This window comes from Chroicocephalus ridibundus, chromosome 4 (genome assembly GCF_963924245.1).
Source record: "Chroicocephalus ridibundus chromosome 4, bChrRid1.1, whole genome shotgun sequence".
Taxonomy (NCBI): domain Eukaryota; kingdom Metazoa; phylum Chordata; class Aves; order Charadriiformes; family Laridae; genus Chroicocephalus; species Chroicocephalus ridibundus.
The window spans coordinates 84,143,349-84,167,888 of NC_086287.1; the positions used below are offsets into that span (position 1 = coordinate 84,143,349).

The 24,540-nt window shown below is 46.0% G+C and overlaps 1 protein-coding gene across 1 annotated transcript; it reads left to right on the top strand.

Moving 5' to 3' along the window:
- Positions 1-15,305: 15,305 nt before the first annotated feature.
- On the top strand, positions 15,306-22,602 carry CEBPG (CCAAT enhancer binding protein gamma). The gene is made up of 2 exons (XM_063334584.1): positions 15,306-15,641; positions 20,467-22,602. Exon 2 carries the CDS (start codon positions 20,577-20,579, stop codon positions 21,027-21,029), a length of 453 nt encoding a protein of 150 aa, XP_063190654.1. The 5' UTR covers positions 15,306-15,641; positions 20,467-20,576; the 3' UTR covers positions 21,030-22,602.
- Positions 22,603-24,540: the final 1,938 nt, after the last annotated feature.

A 24,540-nucleotide genomic window follows, 5' to 3' on the forward strand; every position in this document is an offset into this window, starting at 1 on the left:
CACAAGGCCAGGGAGTCAGTTTTGCACTCTAGTATCCTCTCGGGAGACTGGATTCTGTAATTACAGCAGGGAAACATATTAATGTACAGACTGCAGAATATACGTTTCACCTTCTACTATCAGAAAAAAAAAAATCAATCCTAAATTCTTTTTATATACAGTCAGTGTTTTTTAAAATTACACACGTTGGCTTCAACGCAGCAGCAATGCCTCGAAGGGGTGTTTCAGTGGCCCACGGGGGGCTGGAGCACGGTCCAAACAACCAAAGCACCACTAAGAACAACTCTGAACAAAGTCATGCTACAGAGGAAAGGAGTGAGTTTTGGATCCCTCAGGGTGCAGAGGAAGATGTCCCCCACTGCACCTGACTGTCCAAATTCTGCTTGTTCTACTCAAGCGAACCCGTTCACAGAAAAGGGACAAACTTTTTTGCCTGGGAGAAACACTGTTTGGAGCGGTGGCTGGTGAGCAGTTTGTACTGGGAGCTTTGGAAGGGCCTCATCCGAGTCTGAAGTGGGCAGAAAGAGGAACAGGCCCTGGGCATTCAAAATAAAAGGTCGGTGCCGCATGGAACAGCAGAAGCGTGTAACTAAGTTTGTCATTTAATAACAATACCTACGCCTCTGTAGTCTTAAAACGCTCTCACATTTTATAATCATTCTGCAATTAAGGCCTAACCACATATTAAAAGAAATTCAAAGTAAATCAGAAAGTTTAGGATCAGATTCCATTCCTAATTACTGTAATTAACGAACAAGTCCCCACAATTTAAAGACTGGTTTGCTCAGTATTTTTTTTTTTTACATAGACCCTTTTTATCTAAGTTAAGAACTTCTAAATAATCTCTTTTTACACAAAACATGAATTCCTGTTCAAATTGTTTTAATATATTATAGAATGAAGTTCCCAGACTTAGACAAATAAGACAATTCTTCATTGTCCCTCCTTCTTTGAGGGCAAATAAAGTGTTCAGAAGCTGGTCATCCCTCAGACAAGCACAAATGCATATTTCCACAAGCGTATCAACAGTGCCTGATACCAAATATTTCAAATCTAACGTCAAGAGAAAACTTTTGTTCTCGTTGGTTCAGTTACACATGTCGGGGAGTTAATTTACCGAAAAGGGGAAGGATGTCTGTGCATACAATGGATCCCTGAAGCAGCGTGGCTGTCAACTCTTGAGGGTGCTATTCTTCCATCTCAAAGCAGATCTCGCTGTCTGGAGGCGCAGGGAGAGGAGAGCAGTGCTCTGCAATTCAGAACAGCACCAAAAGTCATTTATACAGTTCATCTGTGCTGGTTTCTGCTAGTAGGGAAGGAAACCGAATAGAAAAAAATAATGGTGGAGGAATGTAAATAATCTGCTTCATAGAAGTGAATTTTGTGACTGTTAAGAGTTTTTAATTGCACTGCAACACTGAAATGTCTTCATTTCGTCTGAGCTCGACTCCTGTGCTGCTCTCAGGCCTTTGACTCCCACAGGCTGCAAAATGGGTTACCTGGCTACAGGGTGGCGGCTAGTTGGAGAGGCTGCGTGGCCAGCACAGCGTTCGGCTTTCTGATCCCACAGCTCGGAATTATGTACAGAACACAGCAGGAGGCAGCCCTGTTAAGAATCAGAGTGCTATTACATGTTATTTTACTACCTTGTTAAACTGGAGTATTCCATTGCTACTGACAAGGCTCCAGAATGTCCTGTCTGCACACAAAACTTCTTGGGGTGAATGCCAGCGTGGCGCAGCTTCTCCCTTTCCACCTGCGGGAGGCGCGGGGGAAAAGGAGACAGGTTTGGCCAGGGCAGGGATGGGCACTGTAGAGCAGAAAGGATGGTACGGCTGTCCTGGAAGCGACAAGGGGATCCTCAGCTGGGCATAGCTGTGCCCCAAGAGCAGCAGGGGAGCAGACAGGGATGGAGCAGCAGCAGTTTCCTCAGTGAATAAAGAGCTGGCAATCTACCATCTTACTTTTTGTGGTGTAATGAAACACAAACTTCTCCCCTCTCCCGTGTTTTCTGCCCCAGGGAGGGGAAACATGATACTGCACATAAAAGCTGCCACACATGACAATTTTCAAAGGCAAAGCCTTTATATGCCAAAGCCTCGCGGCCGGTAGATCAGTCTGCAGCACGGTACGACAAGTCAACCAGCACCTTCCTTTCAGCTGGGCAAGGCAGCTGGTGACTGATTACCATTTTTGATGTGCAGCTTGGTCCAATGACAGATGATTTAATTACTTATCATTACAGCTCTTCGCCTTTGGAGAAGCACTGTTTACAACTCCATGGTGAACCAACTCAAATTCATGCTATCTTCCTCTTCCCTTTTCCTGTCATTCCCCTTGTCTTCAGGGTCTCTATGACCACGTCCTCGGCCCTTGCTGTCCTTGGGCTCTGCTGACTTGTGGCTCCTCTCCTGAGAGCTCAGTCCTTTGCAATTACCAGGCTAGCTGACTGGGAGCATCTTTTCACTTCCATTTGCCTGATTACGGCTCACCTCCATTCAAATGATGCTCATAACCCAGTCTGTTTCCAGCTTGTCACCTGTAATCAAGTACAATCAACCTGTGAAGTTGTAAGTGGTTTATCCGTTCACAATTTTTGCATGTTTAATAAGCCATTACATGCATAGTTCCTCTTTTATAGTTCGGACCATATTTCACTGACTATACTCATGGTGCCCAGAACATTCTGAATGCTTTTCAGATACGGCATTAAGTTCTGTTCCAAGCATCCAACACAGTTGAAATACCACAAAAAAAGGCTGTGAGAGTACTGCTCCTCACCTCTCACTGTACTGTTTTCTTCTGCAGTATTAGGCCATCACCTCAAGACTTCCCCGAATCATGTTTACAGTTCTACTGGTATGCACCCATTATCCCTTTGCTCCGTATTTGGCCTATCCGCAAATCATCCATTCTCTTCTAGTCTTCTACCTCAGACTAAACAATAACCTCCCTTCTTTCACACCTGAATTTACTTCCCGATCTTCTGTCTACCTTACAAACTTCAGTGGTTTCTCTCATGATGAATAGCTCATGATCTTGAATTCATTCATGCTTCCATCTCCCTGGGAGGTGGAGCAGTGTTGTTGCTCTCTATTTCACAGCTAGAGAGCCGGGAGACGGAATGACTGGCCAAGGCCACACAAGAAATAAGTAGCAGAGCTGAGAATTTCATCTCTCATATGAGCTGAGCTAATATCTAACTAATGAGCATGCAAAAGTTTGACTAGTGCTTCCCTACAAATGAAACACTATTTTTCATACACTTGTTTGCTATTCTTAAATTTTTTTTATGGAAAAGTTAAATTAAGTTTTATCTTGAAATAAATTTATTTCTGAATTGAACTACCAAGAAAATGTCATTCTTTCCTTTTTGATTTTTGCCATTGCATCCTTAAGGAAGCATATAGGAAATATAGTTGTTGTTGTTTTGTTTTTTTCCTAGACCCTGCCCCTAGTCTGTTGAATTAAAGGCTCTCATTGATCTGAGCAGGAATTTGTGCAGCCCCTTAGCTGGCATACAAATTATGCAGCAGAGTAGTAATAGGGTAGTGATGATATCCCAAACTCCTGTTATTTAACAAACTCCTGATACAAAATCCTTTTAGTTAGAGCAATAGCATCTCCTCACTTGTACGAGTCATTCACTCTGATACCCAAAGCATACTACGATTATCAGCTCCTCCTAAAAATACTCATTTGCAATACTAACTAAAGTGGCAGCTAAGGCCATGCACATGTATCGGTAACTGTTCCAGAGCACACTTATGTGAACACTACAACATAAGAAGAAAATACCCGTGTTTGTCTGTTATACACGTGTTCTGAATTTGCCTTAATTTTTTGAAAATATCCATGTAGTCATCCTGTAACATTATTCACACCTGTTCTTTTAATGCAAAAGGTAGTTTATTTGGGTAAGCATAACTTTGGCAATGTGTAAGGAGACCATGTATAGTCCATCCCAAATCACCTGCTTTTCAGAAGGTACATTTACAAAGATGGGCCTTTTTTTGAGAAGGCTACTTAAGTAATAAGCAACCTTGCCACTGGCTTGGATGTTACTTTTTGCTGACCTCAAAAGACTTTCAAAAAGAAGATGGTACAGCATGGCTCAGGCTTCATCACTCTTTCTAAGTAGTTCTCATTTGCACTGTGGACATTATTCTGGGAGTACCTGCAAAAAAAAAAAAAAATTATGGAAATACCAGAATATGTTAGGCGCCTTCCAGAAGCATAGAAAAAGACCCTTTGCTACACAAAGAATTTACAGTCAGAAGAACAAGACGCAAAAAGTGAGAGCGGTGGGACTGGAAAGGAAGACCAGCTTATAAAAACAGAGTCATGCCATTTCTTGATGATGTATTTTAGCACGTGACACATCCTGTCACAAAACCTAGTCCCTCACAGGGACTAAATTCTGTTCTCATCCTCTCGAATTCAACTTTACTCCCCTTTAGGGGAGACTGTTACAAGGATTACTAAAGGGTACAAAGTTGTGTTCTGTAGTATAGTGCGGATACAAAAGGCTCGTGCTGTTGTTCCACAGACGAACACATTGCTGAATCCATGGCAGGCTTCAGCGGGATGAGAACTGCGCAAGGCCCCTTGGAGAACTCAAGGATCTGGTGGGCTTTTTACACTTCTTCTACTGTGAAGCTATTGTGTGACTCACAAGTCCAGCAATGGGATAGCCTCACTACCCAGTAGCTCATAGGTTTTGATTCCCAGCCTGCAAATATTCGATGCTCAAAGTATCTATGGAATTAAGGACTGAGACCTGGAAATATAAATATAATACACCTTTGGTGCAACCCTTCTTTTATTAACGTCGTAAAGCATTTGACTTCAGTGGCAGAATGGTTTGGGGCCACACTTGACTCATATTTTAAAATGTCGGGTTTTATAAGTATTGACTCTATGTTAATAGAAAGCACTTTTACTGCTCAGTGTGGATGCCATCTTGGGTCTGAAAATTTGACCTCTCTTTCTCTAATTATCCCACTGCCAGCCCAGGGATTACTGGCATGAGTAACCTAAGCAGGAGTTGGCCTACTAAACGAAAAATGTCAAAGGCAGTGAGAGGGAAGGGAGTCACAAGGAAGCTCTGCAAAGTTCTTAGAGTCACTCGGTGACATCACCAATGAATCCAAACCGTGATCAAAGCAACCGCCAGCAGCGAGGAACAACAGACACACAGAAGAAGGAAGCAAGTCGGATGCCACCTCAGCTTGAAAATGATAGCAGTTTTGTTATCAGTTTCAAGCTAATAATAGCGATACTCCCAGCATCAGAATTTCCTCAACTCTCCTAAGAGTAACCACCGCACCAAGATGAGACTCAAGAGGCAGCTTATCCTCAGGAGCCGGCACGCCGTGCTGCAGCACACTGAGCCTGCCACGGGGTGATTTCACCGCAGGACTGGCCACGCAGCAGGCTGACGGGGCAGCACTGGCTCTCCTGCAACCGCCAGCGGGTGATGTGAGAAACGGCCCTTCCTTCCCTGCAGGGATTCCAAAGGTCACTGGAAAACAGCTGGCGAAAGGACCTGGCACTGCCACCTGCTGAGGTGAGCCCTGCTTTGCCTCCCAGGCCTTCTCAGAAAGAGAGGCCGCACGCAGCAACACCCAGCATGCCACTTCTCATCATAAAAACAAGGAGACATTAGTCACCAATGCACGACTGCCACAAGACCTTCGCGTTCACATTTTTCTGTTCAAACTGGAATCTTATGCTTTAGGTAAAACAAGTCTTTATCTTAAGTGTAATAAGAGTTAATAACAAACCAGGCGAGTCTAACGATCAGTAGCCTTTTCCTGGAAGGATCACAGTCCCATAAAAATCTAGGTATTAAAGTGGGGAGGTTAGAAGGATGTTTCAAAGTTTTAGAGGAAACAGGACCGGCTACCTCAATTATGATGCTTGGAACAGACCATTCCTTCTGCTTAGTTTTTAAACACAGCTGACAGCTGAGCTACAGAGCGCTTTAAATAAATATTATCACAATTCATATGAATAAAATCAGAAGACTTAATTTGCAGGAAGCCATCATCTTTTTTATTCATTTTATGGAAGCATAAAACCAGTATTTTGTTTGCAATGATATTTCAGAAAGTGAAAAGCCAGTGTCAGTGCTTGGCCGCATGCAAGATGTTTTGGTATCTACATCCCCATCAAGCAATGCTGAGAAGGCACTGCCCTTCAGCTAGGAGGTAGCAACAGTGTCTTGTGACTGACATGGCCACATAGTTAATACTGGAGCTACCTATAATCAAAGTGAATCACTCAGCAAGAGCCCAGGGCTGAGAGGTTTCTGATTCCAAACAAAATGTCCTCGCAAACTACTCGTGTTTCTAAGTAAAAAATGAGCCAGCTATGAATTGGGTTCCCATACTACAAAAATGTCTCATTTTTTTTTTCCTTCTACTGCTGTAATTAAAGATAGGAAATGGGAATAAGTTTTTGGAGTGTAAATTATTCACTCTGAATAATTCTTTGAGGCATAACCAAATAAACTAGATGCTAATTTTATGCAAATTACATGTAACATATTAATGAGCATAAATTCTACATTCCTTAACTAACAACAACATTCTATTAGTGGGGAATATGAGCAGTACAAACTGCTCACATTTGTGACTAAACGTGGTAAATATAACACAAAGTGAAACTTAACATGGCAAAGTAAAATTTAATTTTAGAAAAATAACTCCTATATTCTTTAAAAGCAGGCAACGTGTCTAGATTTTTAATCACGTGAGTTGCACGGTTCTAAAAAGAATTCATGCAACATGCTTTAGTGTTGGCTGCTACAGTACTGGATTTTATTTTACTAAAATGTATGATTTTAAAAGGAAGATGATGATTTCAAAACCTGCATGCCACAGAATCCGTGCTGGCTGGCTGCAATCTGACACTCAACTGCCAGAGGAGAAGGACAGAAAAGCGTCACTCTGCACAGAACCCTGTTGGTCCCTGTCAGAGAAACAGCTGCTGAGTTACCCCAGCCAACACAGCTGGGCTTTAGGTTGGATAAGACAGTGCAGCTGGTAGTGGGTCAGTATTTCCCATTAAAAGGGGGCTATTCCACAGCAGCATGAATGTTCTGGGGCCTTTTAGAAAGGCTTAGTAAATAGAAGTATTTATATAACTAAGTGCAGGGCCTATGGATCATTTACATTTAACTAAAGTCATCAAGAGTCATCTATGGTAGGGTCCAGACTACATAGGAATTACTTTTCTCCCTTATTAATAAACTGAAATAAACATCGCTTACCCAGCTCAGGATGTCATTGATAAAAGTTTGAGGCTCCCATTTCCTTCTTTTTTATGGAAGTGCAAGACACGGTGGGTCTACAGCTGCCCCTTGTACTTAGCTGTGCAAGCTCAGCTGCTGATTCCACCGGCTATGCAACAACTGGTGCAATCAAACCCTAAATATCTGTGTCCCTCTTATGAGAAAAGGCTAAATGTCCCAGCTGTGGGAAATGCTGCAGGTAAAGCTCAGATCTTCTGACACATCAACCACAAACTCAGCCTTCAGGAAGGCAGGCTTCGCCCCAGTGCCCCTCGCCTGTTTGTTTCAGTGGGCTTGGAGCTAGTCGCTCAAACCGCCCCTGCAGCACTGAAATACTTCAAGTGCTTAGATCTACGTATTTTGGTCAGGGCTAAAAAAAATCCATCTGATGGTAGAGTATCAGAACATGTGACACGTATCGAGTTTTAAGCCTACCGAAAATCTTTCCAGAAATCTATTTAAAAACACTCAGAAAGAAACAAACACACGCACGTTCTGCCATTTTCCTGTAGCTCAGCTACCACTGCTGCTGGTATGATGAAGTACCCGAGAGCTGCCTGAACGCTCACTAAACTTGTGGCCACAGGTAGCGTGCCTACACACAATGAAAGCCAAAGACATACAGACTGTTCCAGAACACGCTGCAGTATTCTCTCCTGATGCCATACACTAGTGCTGAGTAATGTCCCTACGTTAAAACAGCATTTTCACAAATGAAATACTTTGTTATAAAGTTTTTGTGCCTAATGCACTGGCATTTGTGCCCAAGGCTTTCCAGTTACTTATGGCACCAGCTAGCAGAGCATCCCTTCTTAGCTTATTAGCAGTAAGGTAGGCTCTCACAGCTGGAGTTCTCCAGGACCGGCTGTATGTGCGTACTCCTGCTAGGAGTGCGCACACCCCCCTGCGTGCTCGTCCTGTCTGCATGGTGTTCACAGCAAGGAAAAGGCCAGCACCCATGCTACGCTCCTCTGTTCTGTCCCACAGCGTCAAAGGGCTTTACACATAAAGAAAAATAGGACGGACATGAGGTGAAGGTACACATAAACAACATACCTCGAAGAATTTCATTTCCTGGTAAGCAAAGTCCTTTTCTCCAACTGCCAAACCACATTTCCACCAGAGCTGTGGGTGACTTCAAAGCAATGCCTGTACTCCCTGGAGGAGGGCCCCCAAAACCCAGACAAACGATGGTGACTTTTACCGCATTCGTCGTACACTTTGAAGGTTTCTATGGTTATGTACACCTTGGTAAAGTCCTCCCTGGAACATGTATGTTCAGCAAATACTGGGTATGTAGAGAAACAGTCTTCAGGGAAGTGACCACGCTTTAATAGAGTAAGTGTCGGTCTCTGCCAAGTGGCTGCTGGCATCACCTTGATTGCCAGTGCACATGCAGCACGGGGAGCCTACAAGAGCAGCTTCAGTATGTTTTGAAAAGTGTTCTGTGTTCCCCTCAACTTCTCCTTCGCATGTTACTTTTTTTTGTCCCATATTTTCACAGATAGGCCGTTCCTCTCCCTTTAAGTCACCAACACCAACTTTGTTGTAATATTGCTGATCCTGAATTCCTTCCTCAGGCAAAATTCCTGATAATTTCAATTGGTATCTTAATTGTGTAAGAACTTCTAACCAAATAAATCATGCCTGATGCATGAAAAACCCCACACAGTGGCTAAACAACTCAATGAGGAAAGTTTCCTCTGTACAGAGATTTGCTGACTTGGTTTTTAAGGCCAGTGAGGTGCAGAAACATGACCTCAAAGGACAGGCTAGGCATGGAGGGAGCACAAAGCTTCTCCCGACTATCAGAGAGAAACCTGGTATAGTTACTGCTGAGAGAAGAGAAAATCAGATAAGCCCTTCTTTAGTGACACTGTTGTCCCTGGGACATGCTACCAAAGTATCTTTTTCTACAAATTTGGCTGCGGTGTTTGAATTCAATGGAAATCTAATGCTAGATTGTGTCTGGTAAATTCACTATGACAGAGATATTCAGGTGCCTGCAAGTGTAAGTGTAATTGCTTTGTCCTTCTGGGAGTCTATCCTGTGTTAGAAGGTACGCAGAACCAAAGGGCAGAGTGCTGTGCCCCACTATTCCTTTGGAATATGCTTCCATTTCAGGAGGCAGAAAAAGAAAAAGCAGTTAACTTACCAAATGGAGAGAGCCAGCTTTTTGGAAGGAGGATGGCACCGTTGAGGTAAGCACTTCTCTCCTTTCCTGTTGGGAACAAGAGGCAGACTCCACTTGCCTGACGAAGGTATCGCTGTCACTGATTATCTAGCACAAAATTCTCCTAGATGTTAAGAGCAGGTGGTCAATAACAGACAGGCTGTTAATTGCCAATAGACTTTCTCAAACTGTCCTCCCTCATGTTTTGTATGAGCCAGGCATCACTAACTCATTTTCTATTCATTCCTATGAACGCAAGGGAGGCAGAGTAAACCACCAGCTGGACTATCCACTGCCAGGTGACAACCTCTCAGTTTCTTTTTTCTTTTCAAGTGGCTGTTCATTGAGCTTTTTACAGCATTGCAGAGGTCATATAGGTTGCAGGGAATAATAAAGCCTTTGATAAGAAAGAAGTTTGTGTCCTCATTCTCCCAACACCATGAGACTGAAGAAGAAACAGAGCTATGCTTCTCCAATTTAATTGCTTTTTTGAAGGGTATTTATTTTAGGCTTCTGTTCTGAAGAACCATTTTGAAGTCTGGATAAAATTCCTGCCTAAAACTATTTACTCTTCTTGATATGATATGAATAAGGTAAAGTTCTTCACTAGAGTATACCCCGTGACAAATAATGCCCTAGTAATTATGGGTGGGGATTTTCATGCGGTGACTGATGATGCCTTGGAAAAAAGCCACGGCACTGTGCATTCAGAAGCTAAGCTATCTAAATCCTTGCAGACCTCATTTATGCTTTTGGGAATATAGGACAGGTGTGGCAGTTACTAAACCTGGATACTTGAGAATTCACCTCTTATTCCCAGGTGTGGGCCATTAATTCTCGCTCAGACTTGTTCAGTTCTAACAAGTCTCTTTTGAACCAGATTTTATACATTCACATATGCACACACGATACATAGCATTTTCCTTTCAATCCATTTATCCACTTTGTTTTTACTCGTCCTTAGCTATGCAGCCTCACCTCGCCTAACATTTTGCATACGTGTGGTAGCAAACCCCAATATTGATCAGTGGCAGCCTACAAATCCCTGTCACGTTCTCTAGATACCAGAAGACTCACAGTTTGCATTGTCTAGTATGACTGCTGAAGAAGTTCAGATAAAACTCAAGCCAAGCCCCAGTGAAATCCACAGCAATGGCTGTATGAATTTTAACTGGACCACTAGACATCAGAGCAAAGCCAGAAAACGCTCAAACGCAAACATAGGTTGATAAAAAACTGTAAAATCCTGTAAAAAACTGTAAAGGAATGTGGCATTTCCCCTTTTTGTTAGATGCTCTTCCAGAAATCTGAACACTTTGGGGTAATGTGACACACCTACAGCCTCCTCCCAGACCAGGCATTCTTCAGGGACACACTGGATATTTTCAAACTCAAATACCTACAAGAAAGCTTCTAATTCCATGTTCTGATATTTCTATAGAAGGTCACAGAGAGTAACCCCAGCTGCTTCACTCACTTCAAAGGGGCTTGTGGCTATTGAACACTAAAGTGTATCTGGTCATCTTTATGTGCTTAGAATACGTTGGTTGCCTTCTAAGAAGTCCTCTGGAATACCGTGAAGGGAGGGGTGTAGTTATATGTTAAATTTTGAAAAAGCATGCATTTTTGTGACAGTATTTTTACATGCAGAGAATTGCCCCAAGAGGACAAAGGATTACTGGGGGGTATTGAGATGGTCCCCTACCTCCAAATCCCCGAGGAGGTCACTGCCATAGTGGTACGCTGCTCAGATCAAAGTATCTTCTTGTGAAGCAAAACAGCAGTATTGGAGAACCTGAGCTGGTTTGGCTTGAAGCACATATTCCTGACAGCATGAGGGATAAGCATAGGCTGGGTAAGAGTATCACGAAAACCCAAATTTTATCATCAACAAGTATTTTGCAGCTATGAAAGAGAAGCCTCTGATATGTGACTCTTAAAGAACTCGGTCTACTAACCAGAATAATATACAGAAAAGTGAGACTTGCAAAAACGGGCACACCTTCCCCTATGTAGCTGGCTAATTCTAAAAGTGCTAACTCAGAGTTCCTGATTAACTTCCTGATAATGGCATGAAATGAAAATACAGCAATTAAGGAATTAAATCTCGGAAGGCAGATTCTACCTAGATGAAACCAGTCCATCAGGCACGAAGTACCAATCCCCCACTTAAATCTGTGGGGGAAATGGGAACAGCTGTAGCTGGAGAGAAGTGTGGCATGTCACACCTATACAAGTGACAGCTTGGGTTTCTAGTAAAAGTCGTCATCAATGTATAAGTTTTCTCTGACAGTGTAAGAGTTCTGTGTTAGCCTGACTCCTTTTGCTGTCACCCAATGGCCTGCTGAAGGTGCGGGGCCAGGAACACCTGCCTATTTGTTTCTTTTGTCCACCTCCATTTAAGAAACATTCCCTTCATTCTGCCCAGGTAATTAAGTTAATCTCATTTCAGAAACCAGTATGAGTAACTCTACATACATGGCTAACTTTAATATTTTGATAACGGCAAATAAGGGATGTAGTACTGGAAGATGCAGAACTAGAAACTGGAAATACTTAGTTGCAAGACTTTTTAGCTGCATAGCGAGAAAGGACAAAGGCATTGCATTTTTCCTGTAAATGAACTCCAGGCAGTGTTACAATAAAATGGATGTTTGCTATTAGAACAGAATGGCTCCTTTCTTTACTTAGTATTTTCTAGAACAAAAGCGCTGCAACTTTCCAAGGCTATAGTGAGTCAGTGCTAGAATTAGAAGTACGATACTGAAATAGCGGTCACCACTAAGCAACGTCTTCTCTCCTTTCTCTTTACCTATGCACAAAGGCTACCTCTGACAAATCATCTATTAATAAACAAGCTTCTACCATTTAAGTTATTACCTCGGATTGAAAAAACACTCCGAAATTCTGTGCTTAACAAATATAAGCTTTTCCAAAACAATAGACAGAGGTACTCCTAATGCTTTTTCTTTCTGAATTTTACTTTTTCAAAACATATCCAGATTCCTGATAAATAAACCTCAGCAATCCTTCTGCTTTCTGAAGCTTTTAGAACCTCAGCTCTGCAAAATTTAGATTTCTAACAACAGGATTTTGGTCTTGATGCGGGTCAGTCCTGAATGTGAAAAGTAATTCTTGTAATACCAAAATGCAAGGGCTATTAAGAGAAGGGAGGTTTGCAACAAGATGATTAGGGAAAACCTCTATTACAGACTTAGTATTTCTGGGATATTCCTGAATAAATGTCACCTGCTTGGGGATCATAAGGAACGCAATCATATCCAGAGAGTCTCTCTATCCAGTTTTGAACAAATCTAGGTTGAGAGAATAGGGGTAGCAGCTACCAAGAGAAGCTTTGATTTTGTTATAGTTCAGTGCATTTACCCTCAAATACATTAACACACTGCACATCACAGCTTCGAGTAGGGTGCTTTTACCTAAGGGGCCTATTTATTTCCACTTGTAAAATATATATACAAATATATTTATTTTCCTCTCCTCTAAATCACTGGAAAGGAAATGACTGACTTCTCATCTAGAAGAATTCAAAGGCATGGATGTTAGACCAGCGGGAAAAACTGCCCAATGGCATCATGTGGGAAAAGTAAACCTTTAACAAAAACATGCAAGCCTGAAGTAAAAAAATCCAGTGAAGGCTTATCCAGGAGGGAAACAGAGGCAAAGAACTGAATGCCTCCAGAAAACCACATTTTTTAAAGCTAGGTTGTATGGTTTAAAGGGTGTTTTGTATGGTTTTTATTTTAAGACAAAGAAAAAATTGCCCATGAAGACAGAGGCAACTCGCATAAACAGTGGAATCAGGCACAACAGAAATGGTGCAAACAGCGACAAAATAGTTTCCACGCTGTAAGTGGAAGGCTGCAGATAACTTCTTAAATCATGAGATGGGATTATGTGCGCGAAAGTGAGACATAATTACAATATTATCTGTAGTCGATACGTAGACTGTTGCTATAGGAACATGTCCGGGATCAGGGTGAAGAGGACTCCATCCCAGCAGGGACCAGCCTGCTCGGGGCGCCCAACTCCAGAGCTACCGCACAGCTCACGGAACTTGGAAATATGCGGGGAAAGCACGTACCTCAATGCCACATCTCAAGAGCAGTTGCCCATATATTTCTGTGATTACTTTTTAAGATCGCTTCCATCATATTCTATAGTTACTGTAACGCTGTGGGCAAAAAAATTATCCTGTGAACACTAAAGTGCACCGTGTGATGGTTTTCCTGTAATAGGATATAATGCCAACCAAGCGCTGGAGCGCCTTATGTGCATGGAATTATGTGTGAGCTTTAATGTTTAAAATAATCGGACTCTGTGAGAATAAGTTAGCCTACGTTTTATTTTCTTCAGCTGTCTTTGATGAGGATTAATGAATGAATGGTCACAAAGTGCTGTAAAATCCTAGGCGAGCACTCTAAGAGAACACACTTACTTAACTATTGTGAGCAAAGGATAACGTTTAATGCTTACCTGGAATTTCGCTCTAGCTATAAACGGATGAGTCATTGTCACAGAAAATGTAACAGTTCCAACTGAGAAACAGAAAAACATTAGAGATGTTAAAGCAAATACTTGATGACTGACAAGGAAAAGTATCTTCGTGGTAACGAGCTGAGCAAAACTGTTTGCCCAGGCTAATCCTCAGAATTCTTCTGCAAATGTAGTTGATTTTCCACAGGGCTTTACAAAAACAACAACAAGACCCCCCCCCCCCCCAACATCAGCCAGCCATAAAACAGCAAATCATTATATCCACATTACTAAGCTCTGCAACTGTGTTTACAAATCTGATTCTTCTCACTTTTGCAGATATAAAATGTTTCCCAAGCAGGTCTATGCGCTAAACTGCAGTAGCATATGGATTGGTAGTTTTTCTCTCTGCGTTTAAACAAAAGCTACTTTTTCCTCACTAGTGTTTTCACTGCCCGTACACCTTAACTTGTTCAAAACTCGCTTACCTCATAAATGGGGGATTTTCAGAACTGCCCACTGCAAATAGGCACACCTCTCTATTGAGGCGTTTATTTCCCATTCAAAGAGCTATAAACACATCCCACGCACATACAACTTAAAGAAGTGTGAGCATATACATGTTCGTACTGCACTTCTTTAAGCAGAATTAAAGTGACGTGAACCAAAGTGCCTGGAAAATATTAAGGGCCAAAAAAAATTCTTCTCTACAAAAAGTGAAGTATTTTATAACAAACATACCTGTGCATCAGTGCATAACCTTCCTGTGACTCTATCATGTAGATATTTCCTAATCTGCCAGCATTTAGCTTTTTTTTAAAGCTATGTTTGGAAAGGAAAATTAACTAATAATCTCTGAAATTTAGGAATTTGCCATAATTTCTGTTGTCAAGAGAACAGTTAAAATTTTTACTCAATGACTTTGGTATTCCTTCCACCTTATCTCACAACATCCTACAGAGGCAAACCACAGGGTGGCCAGGTTGAGATGGAAATACACCGCCAGGTGTTAATTAACAGCCCAGGCAATTAAGAGATGCCAATCAGTGCAGGAACACAACACGATCCACCTCGCCTCCCGCGGGGCACCGGCCGGTTTCGTGCCAGCCACCCCCGGGAAAACGGCGCGGCCCCGGCGACCTCGGGGGTCGGGACCCGCCTCCTCCCTCTCGGCCGGCCCGGGGTGAACCCCCGCGCTGCCCCTGAGGGGAACCACGGGGGACCGGCGAGCTCGGCCTCTCCCCTACGGGCCGGGGGGGTGGTGGTGCGCGGGCCCCGCCCGATGCACCTCCCCTTAGGCCGCGGGGCGGGAGGGAGGGGAGGGGAGGGGAGGGGAGGGGAGGGGAGGCCTCCCCCGGCAGGAGCGGGGCGGCCGCCCCGCGGACAAAGGTGGGGGGTGCCCCCACCCCACGGCGGCGCAGGCCCAGGGGCGGCCGCGAGCCCCCACAACAACCGGGGCCTCGCCCTTTCAGCGTGCGGGCGGCCTGATTGGCCGCGCCGGCTGCCAATCGGGGCGGCGATTGCATCACCTCGGCGGCCGGGCGGGCGCCGATTGGCCAGGGGGGCGGGTGGAGCGGCGGGTGTCGCAACCGCCGCTCGCCCGCGCGCCGCACGGTACCGGACGAGACTCGGGCCCGGCCCGGCCCCTCCCGCCGCCGCCCGCTCCCGCCGCCACAGGTAAGCGGGGCCGGCGGGGGGCGGCGGGAGGGGGCCGGGGCCGGGGGCCGCCTCCCGCCGTGCGGCGGCGGGCGCCGCGCATGGGAGCGTATGATGCAATCGGCGGGCGGCCCCGGCTGCCCTCCCTCCCCCGGTGAAGTCACGGCCTGGCAGCGCCGGCCGCCCGCACGGGCGGGGCGGGCGGGGCGGCGGCCCCCGGGGAGGGAGCGAGGGAGGGAGCGAGGGGAGGGGGGGCCGGGCCCGGTCCCCGCGGTGGCTGCGGGCCCCGCCGGGCCGCCCCGCCCCGCCGCCGGCCAAGCGGGGCCGCGGCCGGGCCCAGCCGCCTCCGGGCACTGAGGCGGCGGGGAGGGGAGGGGAGGGTCGGGTCCCCCAGCGGCGCTCGGAGGCCGCCGGTGGCGTGCGGTGTCGGCCGGCCCGAGCGCCTCGGCGGAGCTCGGGGTGTCTCGACAGATGGCCGAGCCCGGCGCCCGCGGGGACTGCGGCCGCGGGGACGGACAGCGCTGGCCGGTAGCGGGGCCCGGCGGATCAGGACGCCTCGGCAGAGGACACGGAAACGCGAATTGGGAAAAACTTTTCAGAAATAGGGATCTCCGTTACAGTGTAAAAGAAAGGGTCCGAGTGATCCTGGCGCCTGGGATCGTTTGTGGCGCTGTCATCAGCGCTGTTGGCCTGCAATTAAATCGCATACTTTAGATGCTCCCGAGCACTTTTTATTAAGGATGGTGGAATGCATGTTTCTTGTGAGGTGTGTGGAAAAAATGGAGATTCTGAGAAAAATATGGGGAAGTGATGTTGTCAGCTGTGGCAACAGACGGTTGGTTTGAGCTACCAAGTCCCAAGAAAGTTGTTGCCAAGCCTTCAGCGTCTGAGAGCCACCGTCAGCCCTCGCCGACTGGCCTGCGAGCCCGCAGAGCCACGGGGCTGCGGGCCCTCCCCGCGCTCGGCAAATACACCTGGAGTTTCACGCTGTCGGTCTGTACCGGGTCATCCGGATTCAGATCCAGGCCCTAATGGGGCATTCCCGCAGTCCCAGGGAAGGGCGGCAGCCAGTGCTGCTCAGGTTGGGCGACTCGGCACCAGCCCAGGGAGCGGGGTGACTCGGGGCAGTAAAGTCATCCCGAGGGACCAGCGGAATCGAGTCACATCTCAGAAGACGAGCAGAGAGAAGTGCTTTGTATTTCTTGCTGCTGAGTAAAAAAAAATACTGATTTAATTAACAAATTAAAACACATCTTTTGTTTTTTGCCAAAACAAGCATTTGGAAGTTTAATTTTTCTTTCAATTTTTCTTTTTTTTGTGAAAGCAAAGATAATAAAGGCCTTGATTTGCCTGGGAGTCTCTGTGGCCCCCAAGGAGCACTGTCAGACAGTAAGAAGCATCTCTCTGCTTGAGAAGACACCTCCAGTTACCAGCTGTTTTGCTGTAGTGGGTGGCCAGTTGGTGTCCTGGGTGGCCAGTTGGTGGCCTAAGGAGGGAACAAGGCAGTTCTAACTGGCCACTGGAAGCACTACCATGTGCTGGGTGGATCCAGCCTCGGGCTGTTGCGGAGCTGGAGCCAGTGAGCAGCTTTATGGGAACAAGATGCTGGGAAACTCGTCTGGCTCTCGGAGGAGCTGCCTCCCGCGATGCTCGTTGGCATTCAACGAGCCAACCTGTTTGCAGCAAGCCTTTGTACGGCACTGTGTCTGAGAAGCCAACTCGGAGCCCCATCTGCCTCCCTACCCTCCCTGCCTCTCTCAGTTACGCGGTCCCTCACCCTTCCCTCTCTCTCCTACCTGCTGCCTTTGTATCTCTGTGCAGTATTCCCTGGAGGATGCCCCACAGCACCAGTTGCTATCTGGGATATCCTTCCCTCATTATTCTGTTGAAGAACAGACAGTTGGTAATAGGGATCCAGCCTCCAAATAATCAGGGGGAAAAATCAGTTTGAAGCCTCAGCTGTTAGCACTCCTGGGTTATCTGTGATGCAGTAGTTCGTGCTACTTGCTTTGCATAAATACTAGTTGGAGCAGGACAGGAATCCAGGTGTCATCTCTCCCAGGTAAGAGTGTGTCTCACTCACAAAATAGCTATTTGATACAACGCAGATCAGTTGCAGTGGGAAGGAACTGCGGGAGATGCGTTCTAGCAGGGCTCGAACACTTGCGTGAGGGGTGTGACACCGGTTCATCTTCTCTGCTCACATCTGTGTACCGCCCAACTAAAATATTCCATTAAAGTTTGGTTTAATGGAACAAATAATTTTTCCTTTGAATTACAGGGGAATTAGATAGAGATCTGAAGAGAATGTTAAAGCAATATTAAATAGTTTCAATAGCATAGAGAGAAACAGCACATGGAACCTGGTAATGTGAAGAAACTTGTTAGATGTTGGGTGGGGTGCCTTTGGGGGCAGGAGCCACCCCTTCCTCTGTAGAATCTCACGAAGCACAAAAAGCAGGTTGTGAAAATGGTGTGGGTCGCTTAACTGGGCTGTCCAGCTGAAGTCAGCAAGCACGGTAACGTGTTGAAATAGAGGGGACAGGAGAGCATTCTGCCTGACTTTGACAGGATGACAAAAATTAGTGGAAAAATTCAGTTGTCAGGGTGATCTAAGGGAGCTCTATACTCTTTGAGGGCCACAGAAATCCTGTGTTTAAAAATAAAGCTGAGACAAAGCTGGTATATGCTCCGAGAGGAGCATCTTGACTAAAAATGTCTGTGCGGTCACACATGCACAGCTCCTACAACTGGCCCTGCCAGTCGGGCACTTGTGCACAGTGACATCTTGTTAGCTGTGTCTTCAGATTAACTGCTGAACCAAACTGCTTTTTTGGGCAGAATCTAAGACTTAAATGTCATTTGCAAACGCTGCTTTAAGAGTTGAAATGGGGAAAATACTAAATACAAAGGTTAGGTGTGTATGTATATAGCTTTAGCTACGCAGATGTCAGAAAGAGTTGATGGTCTCTTTCCTCCCTGAGATACGAAAATGGAAAGATTTCTTGATGGGAGGGGTGTGGGTGTACTCACTCGTCGTCTTCACTGGTTTTAACTGAGAAGACTTCTCGGTGACAGAGAACGTTAATTTGCAATAATACTGAAGCCAAACTTACTAGGCTTTTCCATGAATTGTACTGAACCACACTGCAGCTGCATCTTGTTCTGGCTCCCTCATTATGGAAGAAAATTTCCAATTGATCTAGACAGTAGGATTTTAACCTTTTTTTAATGATACCCCTAGTGGAAGCTAAAACAGCAAGGCAGACGGCTGAGAAAACACACAAACAAGAACAGCAAACAGCTGATGAAGCCATGATTTAGCATGGGCAGTGACACACCGCAGCTCGTGTACAAACACCTCACCACAGCCATCCATCCACCAGCGAGATGCGGGAGCGCAGTCCCCGTCCCCTGCGCTGGCAGGGATGCCGCCATGACCCCAGGCTGGACGCTGCCGACACAGGGCATTGCCCACCGCCACCTGCAACCGCTCGCTTTCCCCGCGTGTCCTCTCAAGGGGGACACAGAGGGTGCTGTGAACAGCAGTCGTACGATACCGCGCGTGTGTGTGACAGGGCCCAGGGCTGCCCCGCTGCCCCGCAGTGTGACCTTGGAGTACGGTTGTTTTATGCCAGTGATAGACTCTTCTTTGACATGACAGGAAATCAACGCTCATTTGACTGATCACGGAATACTTCTCACTGGAGCCGTAGGCAGGCGTGTCAGGAACTTAGAACAATCCTGTTGCCCTTCCCCTCTTCTCTCCCAACTTTCTCTCCCAGACTTTTCGGAGGCCATCCCATGAGATGGGTAGAGAAGGGGAGCAGCTGTTAGCCTTGCCAGGGCCGTGTCCCTGCAGCAGCTCTGGTGGAGTCCTCTTTGTGCCACCAGTAGGGTCAGGAGCAGGCTGACCTCAGCGGCGGCAGAACGTGAGTCAGGTGAGAGGCCGTCCTGCTCGTCAGGCCTGTTTGTCTGCTGGAGCGAAGAGCGGACAATGACTGGTGCAGGAGCTGCAGCAGGGGAACGTGTTTTGCGGACGAGTCACCTACAGGTGGCAAACAGTCCCCTGTCTTTGCCACGTAGTGACTCTCAAGTTGCCATCACCCTGCCTTCCTGTCCCACCTACTCAGGCTTAGCCTGCCTTACCTTGCTTGTGGTTGAGGGGGTTTCTTTAATGTCACTCAGTCACAGCCTTCAAAGCACACTACCTTTCTCCTTAGATTATTTTTTCCGCTTAGTGCTAGCGAGACCTAGAACAGTCATCCATTTGGACATCATCTTCAAGAGCAAGCACTGTACGATGGCTGAGGAAAGGTGGACAGCCTGAGCACCCTCACTCTAGAGAAGAGTGCCCGGGGAGGAATTTGTCTGTGCATACACCCAGAGGGATGGTCTGAAGAGGACAAGGACCAAGTACTCCTGTTGGTCAAGAGTCAGGCTGTTAATAGGTTTAAGCTGCAGAAGGAAAACTCCAGTCTGAAAATTAAGACAATTATATAACTGGAGGAAAAGTTAGACAGTGGAACCTGTTGCCAAGACAGAGGTTGTGAAACTGGAGATATTCAAGGCTAGGCTAGACACCCATCCATCAGGGAAGGCTTTGGAATAACTGAGTAAAGCCAGTGAACAATGCAAACAGCTTGACTAGATGACCCAGTAACAGTCCCTTCCAATCCAAATATGTTCGAGAGGCTTCTGAAATGTAGCTGGCAGCTCGTCCACTTCCAGCACAGTTGCGATGTGTTATTGCCAGATGTACCATCAGTACCCTATGCTAACACCAGGGATGTATAAGACTGGAGCTGAAGCCAGCACCTTTAATAGCATTTTTTTTTCCTTCTAGGTTCACCTTGCCCTTAATCCATGTGAAGACCTGTTGGGAACACCTTCTAGAAACAGAAGTGTCTTTGGTCTCCTAATAAATTCTGTTGTGTCCAAGAAGAGCCTGTCCAAATGAGCAAGACATCCCAACAGAACACCACCACAGATGCCAACGGAGTAAGCGTGATTCACACCCAGGCACACACCAGTGGTTTGCAGCAGGTTCCCCAGCTGGTGCCTGTCAGTCCTGGTGGCGGAGGCAAAGCTGTGCCTCCCAGCAAACAGGGCAAGAAAAATTCCTTTGTGGATAGAAACAGTGATGAGTATCGTCAGCGCAGAGAGCGAAACAACATGGCAGTGAAAAAGAGCCGGTTAAAAAGCAAGCAGAAAGCACAAGACACGCTGCAAAGGGTCAACCAGCTCAAAGAAGAAAATGAACGCTTAGAGGCAAAAATTAAGCTCCTGACCAAGGAGCTGAGCGTACTGAAAGACTTGTTCCTCGAGCATGCGCACAACCTTGCAGACAACGTGCAACCTGTTGGCACTGAAACCACCACAACAAATCCAGAAAACAATGGACAGTAGACACGGCTGCAGCCTTACGACATGAACTCTCAAGGCGCAGCTCGTCTGCAATGCCCGTGCAGTAACCAAGCAAAAACTCTGTTCTTTTAACCATCATTTTGTGCAGATTTTCTTTTTAGGTTTAACACTGAAGATTTGATACAATTAAACCAGAAACTGCTTAGGGTATTCGTTTTAAATATTTTTCTCCTCTAAAAGATTTATCTAATAAATACAGATCTAAACTCATCGTCCACAAGGAGCTTAGTATTAGGGAAATAGCATTTTCACAGAAATGTTCACTTACCTTCTTATAGTTTGCATAATGGGAGGAATCCAACAGGATGGTTCACTGTAGTATCAGAAACTCGTAATTGGGTAAAATGCCTTTTAAATACCTTTTAGTGTATTTAAGCCCATTGTTTTCTCCATTACATATGTTAAAACTGCAAAGGCCGTGGGAGGGTGTTTGCTTTCCTGTTTGGTGGAATACTGTAAATCTGTAGAGCAAGCTCTATAAAGCACCACTTACGTCTTTCCTGTCCAGTTAGAGTTAATGGGGAGGGTGTAGTAATAGTGAGCTGGGATGCTTACTGATGTTTGCTAGAAAAATAGCAATATACTATGAGGATCTATACAGGCACTTGGCTTTCAAACGGCAACTGAGTCTGACGCATGGCGTACGAGAGGTAAAGCAGCACATTGACAAAGCCTTTTAAGCCTGAGTTCACATTGCTTACGTACTGACTGGGGCCTTATGAGAACAAGATTTTGGTTTTCAGAAAATGTCAAAATGCTGCCAAAACACTGCTCTGCAAAATTGCATTCTTGCTGGGGTGCAGGCACCAGGGAGAACAGAATGTGCGGGCTGGCGAAGCAATGAAGAGGGTAAGACAGCATCCGTTCAGGCTGACGTTCATCTCCATTTTCATGGCTGGTCAGATTTGCAACCAAGATCTTACAGAAATTCACGGTGATTTTGAAAATAAATGGCCCTCATTTGAATAAGTGATGCAGTGGAATTTCGGTAGCCATCATACAGCTGTGTGAAGGAGTATCTTTGGTCTTGTTTTGTTTTCATAAAAGTTTTTCTATAGCAACTTTTTTAATGCTAGTGCTCTTTGCCATGATCCATAATGCAGTGGTATGTACTATACTGAGGATTTAAACAATAAAAGTAAAGCAGGAACTTGGATGTAACCTTAATTTATTTTCATTTTTAAATATTTCATTGATGGTATGGTTGTGTTACATTTAACCTGTGTGTCTGGCTAGTGGATTATTACACTGTCTTAATTTCCCTCCTACACTACCTTTTTCCATAGATTATTTTGTAGGATGCTTGTTTGCCCTGTATCTGTACTTAGGAAAAGAACCTGGATATTATCTCTATGAAGATGCTGTTAGAAAATGAAACCTTGAAAAGTTCTTTTTGAATTTAAACTTTTAATACATGCGAAAAACTTTTATGGATTGTTTTGGATTATGGTAGTCTTTTTACAAAGATAGTTTTTTGGTTCTAGCTGCAGCTTAAGTAGGTAGGGTTGAAATACTAGAAGCTAATAAAAACCTTTTGCTTCTAACGCTGGCTTAATTTTTCTGGTCCCTTTTCTATTTCCCTCAAGTGCAGAGGTGTCCACCTCAAACAGTTACCTCTGGGAGAGCAGCGCAGCAGACTCCACTCCTGTCTTCCACTCGGGTTTTTGCTCAATGGAAAGAATCAGAAACTCACTACAGCTTTGTCTGAATTCCTGATTTAACAAAAAAAAAAAAATCAAAAGAAGAGGGAAGAACAGAACACCAAAAACTGAAAGGAAGAAGATGAGCTGAAAGCGTCCCATTTGTTACCTGTGTGCTGCTGGTGCGACTGGCAGGAGCCGGTCTCTTCCCTGGTGGGCTGTGTCCCGCTGCCTGCAGTCGGTTTGACAGCCTGGTGTGGCGTCCCCCCGATGACCACAACAAGGGTTCCAAATCTTTGCTATTTGAGTTTGGTAAGAATGGTTTCCTACGTCTCTTTGCGTGGGAGTAATACTCTTCCTGATGCTCTGGAGGCGACTCCTCCAGTTCCGCTTCCTTCTTGGTTAAAACAAAGCCACCGAGTTATGAGAAGTCATTTGTTTGCACAATGACGTTTCTGGCTGAGCGTCTCCGCACTCGGCTTTGTGTGCCCAGGGCAGCAGGTAGGCTCTGCAGCACATCAGCTGAATAGGTGAGGCCACGGACCCGAGATTATAGCGTTATTAGTTTAAACGTACCCTCGGTGAGCGTTTCGTTGCGAGGAAGGGGTCAGTCTGTTGCGTTGAGCCCCCTCCTGCCAAAAGAGCTGTCTGGGAGCCCCCAGGAGCAAGGGCAGGGGCCAGGCGTCCCCCCCCGCCCCAGCCTGTGACAGCGAAGAAACCGCCTCAGTCCCAGCCCTCCGCTGCCACAGAACACCCGCACCTTGCTGACCCCCGCGATTCCCTCTTCTTCCTAAAGAAAGCCTGGAATAAATACACACCTACACAAGAAAATTTCAGTGTAGGCCTATAAAAGTTAAGATTATTCTTTTGACACGTTTTTCTTAAAAACAACTGTAGTCTGTGATGGGACCCAGCGCCTGTCACGACACAGCGGCGCGTTACAGCTCCTCATTCCCGGTCGCTGCAGCACGGAGAGATGGGCTCTGCTCCAGCCCCTCGGGCACCAGGAGCCTCTCCCACCCTTCCCAGCCCTGCAGCGCCCTGGGCCTGGCACATAAACCCAGGGGCTCCAACCCCGCGGGCTGTGGCCATTAGAAAGGTCCCCAGCGCTCGGACCTTTCTAAGCACATGAACTTGCTCAACGCAACGCGCTCTGGTATTTTGGTGCCACTCTAGTCCAGTCCGCTCGCACCAAGGGGAAAGGCATTTGGGTGCTTGCTAACAGCCTAAAATAGCCTCACGTACTCAAAGTTTGCCCTAACTGTATTTTCCTCCCACTAATACATTTTAAGTGTACTAAATATCACTTTGCCTTTTTTTTTAAAGGCTTACTTCCCTGCCCCCTCCATGCTAATTTAGAAAAAAAGTTCTAATTCACTTTTTGCTTAAGTAGATAAAAAATTATCATAATTCACCAAGTTCCCAGGCCCGATTATGAAGGCAAATGGCAGAGAGTGCACCATTGCAGAGCGAATCCCCGTCTCGGGCAAGCGAAAGGCGAGAGCAGGCGGCTCCCCAGAGCCGGCGCTGGGGTTTGATCCCGGTACGTGCCGGAGCAGACCCAGCTCTGCCGCAGCCGCGCTGGACTGCCCGACCTGTTCCACAGGAGCTGAGCCCCGCGTTTGCCAAGGCTAATCACAGCCAGGGAAAGGCCTATTAACGAGAATGGGGTTATGGCTTCCTTGAAACGATTCCAAAACTCTTTTTTTGAAAATCTGCAAAGTGTTACTTTAAACTAGTAACTGCTACTGAGCCCAAGCACCAGCAGGTCTTGGAGTGCCCCAAGGCGGGAGCGATCCCGCGGGTGAGCTCCGAGTGCTCCGACGTGGCGGGAGCGAGCCTGAGGCCTCGAG